Source organism: Arachis ipaensis, chromosome B06 (genome assembly GCF_000816755.2).
Source record: "Arachis ipaensis cultivar K30076 chromosome B06, Araip1.1, whole genome shotgun sequence".
NCBI classification, from domain to species: Eukaryota; Viridiplantae; Streptophyta; class Magnoliopsida; order Fabales; family Fabaceae; genus Arachis; species Arachis ipaensis.
Window position 1 is genome coordinate 23,055,309 of NC_029790.2, and position 3,344 is coordinate 23,058,652.

The 3,344-nt window shown below is 34.0% G+C and overlaps 1 protein-coding gene across 1 annotated transcript in view; it reads left to right on the forward strand.

Annotated features, from left to right (window-relative positions):
* Positions 154 to 3,344, forward strand: part of LOC107646197 (casein kinase 1-like protein 9) — a 5,402-nt gene continuing 2,211 nt past the window's right edge. Inside the window, exons 1-8 of the mRNA XM_016350402.2 lie at positions 154 to 911; positions 1,001 to 1,041; positions 1,638 to 1,707; positions 1,987 to 2,135; positions 2,222 to 2,317; positions 2,510 to 2,580; positions 3,035 to 3,096; positions 3,216 to 3,279. Of these exons, the coding sequence (XP_016205888.1) occupies positions 836 to 911; positions 1,001 to 1,041; positions 1,638 to 1,707; positions 1,987 to 2,135; positions 2,222 to 2,317; positions 2,510 to 2,580; positions 3,035 to 3,096; positions 3,216 to 3,279 (629 nt within the window). The 5' untranslated portion in view covers positions 154 to 835. The remainder of the gene's footprint in view (positions 912 to 1,000; positions 1,042 to 1,637; positions 1,708 to 1,986; positions 2,136 to 2,221; positions 2,318 to 2,509; positions 2,581 to 3,034; positions 3,097 to 3,215; positions 3,280 to 3,344) is intronic.

Below are 3,344 nucleotides of genomic sequence, written 5' to 3' on the forward strand. Positions count from 1 at the left end.
AATTAATTTTTTTATTTAATATAAAAGTTCAATTCAATTAAAAACTTTTAAAAATTTTAATTAAAAAGTTTTGCTAAAACTAAAAGATGCCAAAAAGTAACTAATGCAGAAAAGAATTACAACCAAAACACAGCAAGGGTTATACTGTTATAGTATAATACATTCTCTCTCACATGCTTTCTACTTCTCATCTTTCTCTTTCTCTCTCTCCTCTCTCTCCAAAACCTTTTTGATTTGGTGGAATTTCACCTTTTACTTTTGTTCCTACCTGATTGATCCTCATTCCTCAATCTCCTCCTGTTGCTCTTTCGTTATCATCTTTAGTTTTCTCAAAACTTTCAATTTTTAGTGTTGTTTCCGATACTCATTTCCTTAAATTTTATGAGGTCAATGCGGTCCTCTTCTTCGCTGGAAATTAGGGCTTCAATTTTTGGTTTGGGCTGATTTTTTTTTTTCTTTTTGGCGCAAAAGGAATGTAGTTGGAGAGGGTGGTGTTGTAAGGAGATTTCATCTTCATTTTTTGGGGGTGATGTCGCAATTTTCCTTGTAAATTTTGCTCCTTTTGATCTTTACCCTTTTCCCGGATTCGCACCACACATTGATTTTGGGGCTGATTGGAGGCATAGAGTGGGAAATCTCTTTGGATTCGAGTGGATTAGTGAATCAAGTTTGGGACTTTAACCCCTTAATCAGGTGAATCCGTGGAACAATAAGCAGGAGTTTGGTTCTATTTGAGGTTTTGTGCAGAAAATAGGTGCTGAACTGAGCACAAATCTGAGAGTAGAAAGGTTTGTTATAGTTGGTCGGAGAGGGTGTATTGAGGGCAATTTTCACGATGGATCATGTCATTGCTGGGAAGTTCAAACTTGGGAGGAAAATTGGGAGTGGTTCTTTTGGGGAGCTTTATATAGGTATCTTTATCTTTATGTTTCCTCTTTTTGTTATTTGTGCACTGCACTTTTATTTATTGACTAACAAGTTCCTTGTTTTTCTGTGGCAGCTGTTAATGTACAAACTGGGGAGGAGGTTGCAGTCAAGCTGGTATGTTAGGTTCTCTGTAAGGATATATAATCCTTGTTATGCCCCTGGATGAGCAAAAAAATGATTAATCATTCAATTATGTTATGATATATCTGGTGATCGGTTAATGGCTAGTGTTTATGATTGCATTTGTAGTATCTCAAAGGTGTATGAAGGCTTTGATCAACTAAAATGCTTTGATTCACACTTTGGAGCTTGTTTTCTGTAGGGGTTTAGATGTAATTTTCCCATTATATAGAAGTACTTTATATCGATACTATGGGAGTTAGTTCTAGTCAGGATTCATGACTTTTGAGATATTTTATTGCTAAACAGCTAAAGAACTTAACATTAAAAAAGGGGAAATTTCAGCTGTCTTCTGTTTACAATTAATTTAGGACAATAGTTGGAGCAGTACTTATTAAGGTTGCATAGAATTGATAGGATCTGAGGTATGAAGTGGCATATGAAATGAAATGACACATTATAGCTTTATGGATGCATGCTTATTTTTTCTTCAATTTTTACATGCCATTTTGTTCATTGTACTTCGTGTTTTGATTCTTTATAGTAGTGTAATTCTTGGCGATAACTTTCTACCCCCCAAAATTTTCCAGGAATCTGTGAAGACAAAGCATCCACAGCTTCATTATGAATCAAAATTATATATGCTTCTTCAAGGAGGGAGTAAGTATATATATATGTCTATTTCTTTTCAGCATTCTCTGTGCTAAAAGACTTAGGTACTACCTAATAGAAAATTTTCACTTGAAAAATGGTTTCTGCTTTCTCGAGTTTGAAATTTTAAAATGATTGTTGTCCAGAATCTTCTGGTCTTAATGTAGTCAAAAGTATGAGATTGAAATCATGCATTTATATTAAAATTAAATAATTAGGACTTCAAGTTTATCAGAAAACAATCAAGATGTATTCCTTTGAGTAATCCAATTTGGTTCCTTATTGAAGCTGGGATTCCCCACCTAAAATGGTTTGGAGTTGAAGGAGACTACAACATTATGGCTATTGACCTTCTTGGACCAAGTTTGGAAGATTTATTCAATTATTGCAACAGGAAGTTTACACTGAAGACAGTGTTAATGCTTGCTGATCAATTAGTAAGTCTACATGTCAACTATTATAATCAAATAATGCACATCAAACACCAATTCTAATATTTTATTTGCTTCATATTATTTTTCAGCTTAATAGGGTTGAATATATGCATTCAAGGGGCTTCCTTCACCGTGACATAAAGCCAGACAATTTTCTAATGGGTCTGGGACGTAAAGCAAACCAGGTATGTTATCTTGTTGAAGATGCTCCCTTTCAAAAAAAAAAAAAAACTTATGCTTCTCTTTCTTATATCCCTTTAATCATTTTGGAGGGTTTTGGTTGATATTTTTATTGTTGTTCATATGAATGATTGCTACTTGTTGTTTTTTGTTTGGTTGTTATTCTCACCTGTGTCATGCTGGGTATCTCATGTCAGGTATACATCATTGACTATGGCCTTGCAAAAAAATACAGGGATCTCCAGACTCATAGGCACATACCATACAGGTAAACTTTGTCATCTTTATTCCAAGATATTAAGGTGGACTTTTTATTTTCTTAACTCATTTTGTAGGATGCAACACTTTCGGAGCAACCCAACTTCATCCTGCCTTATTGTTTGCACTACTTCTCGTTGGATTTAGGCATTTTTTTTAGATATTATTCCATTTTTAGTGGACCATCTACACATAAATGTAATTATAGTATTATATTCATAAAGATGATGATAATAATTTCATCACTCTAAATACCATAAATACCATACATGAGAAAAATGGTTTTGACCAATCATATATAACTTGACTTTAAGATCTCAATTGCCTTGTATCCATTTTGTCATGATGATACTGAATACTTCCAAAGATGTTTCTTTCAGTTCCATCTTCGTTATAATTCTATTTCTTTGTATGGTTAACAAGTTGCATCCTTTCTTCTGAAAATCTTTGTTCTTCTTGATTAGGGAGAACAAGAACCTCACAGGTACAGCTCGATATGCTAGTGTCAACACTCATCTCGGAATTGGTGAGTAAAGTTATGGTAGTCTTTTCCTTTTTTTGTTGATAACCAAAATCGAAAGGTAAATACTAAGTAATTACAGGTGAATATGTTCTCCTCTTAATTGTACTTAATTTTGCTGGCAGAGCAAAGCAGAAGGGATGATCTGGAATCTCTTGGTTATGTACTCATGTACTTCTTGAGAGGAAGGTTAGTCGGATGATTCTTAAAACACATCTACTTTACCTCCTACTGGATTCAGGTATCTTTATGCT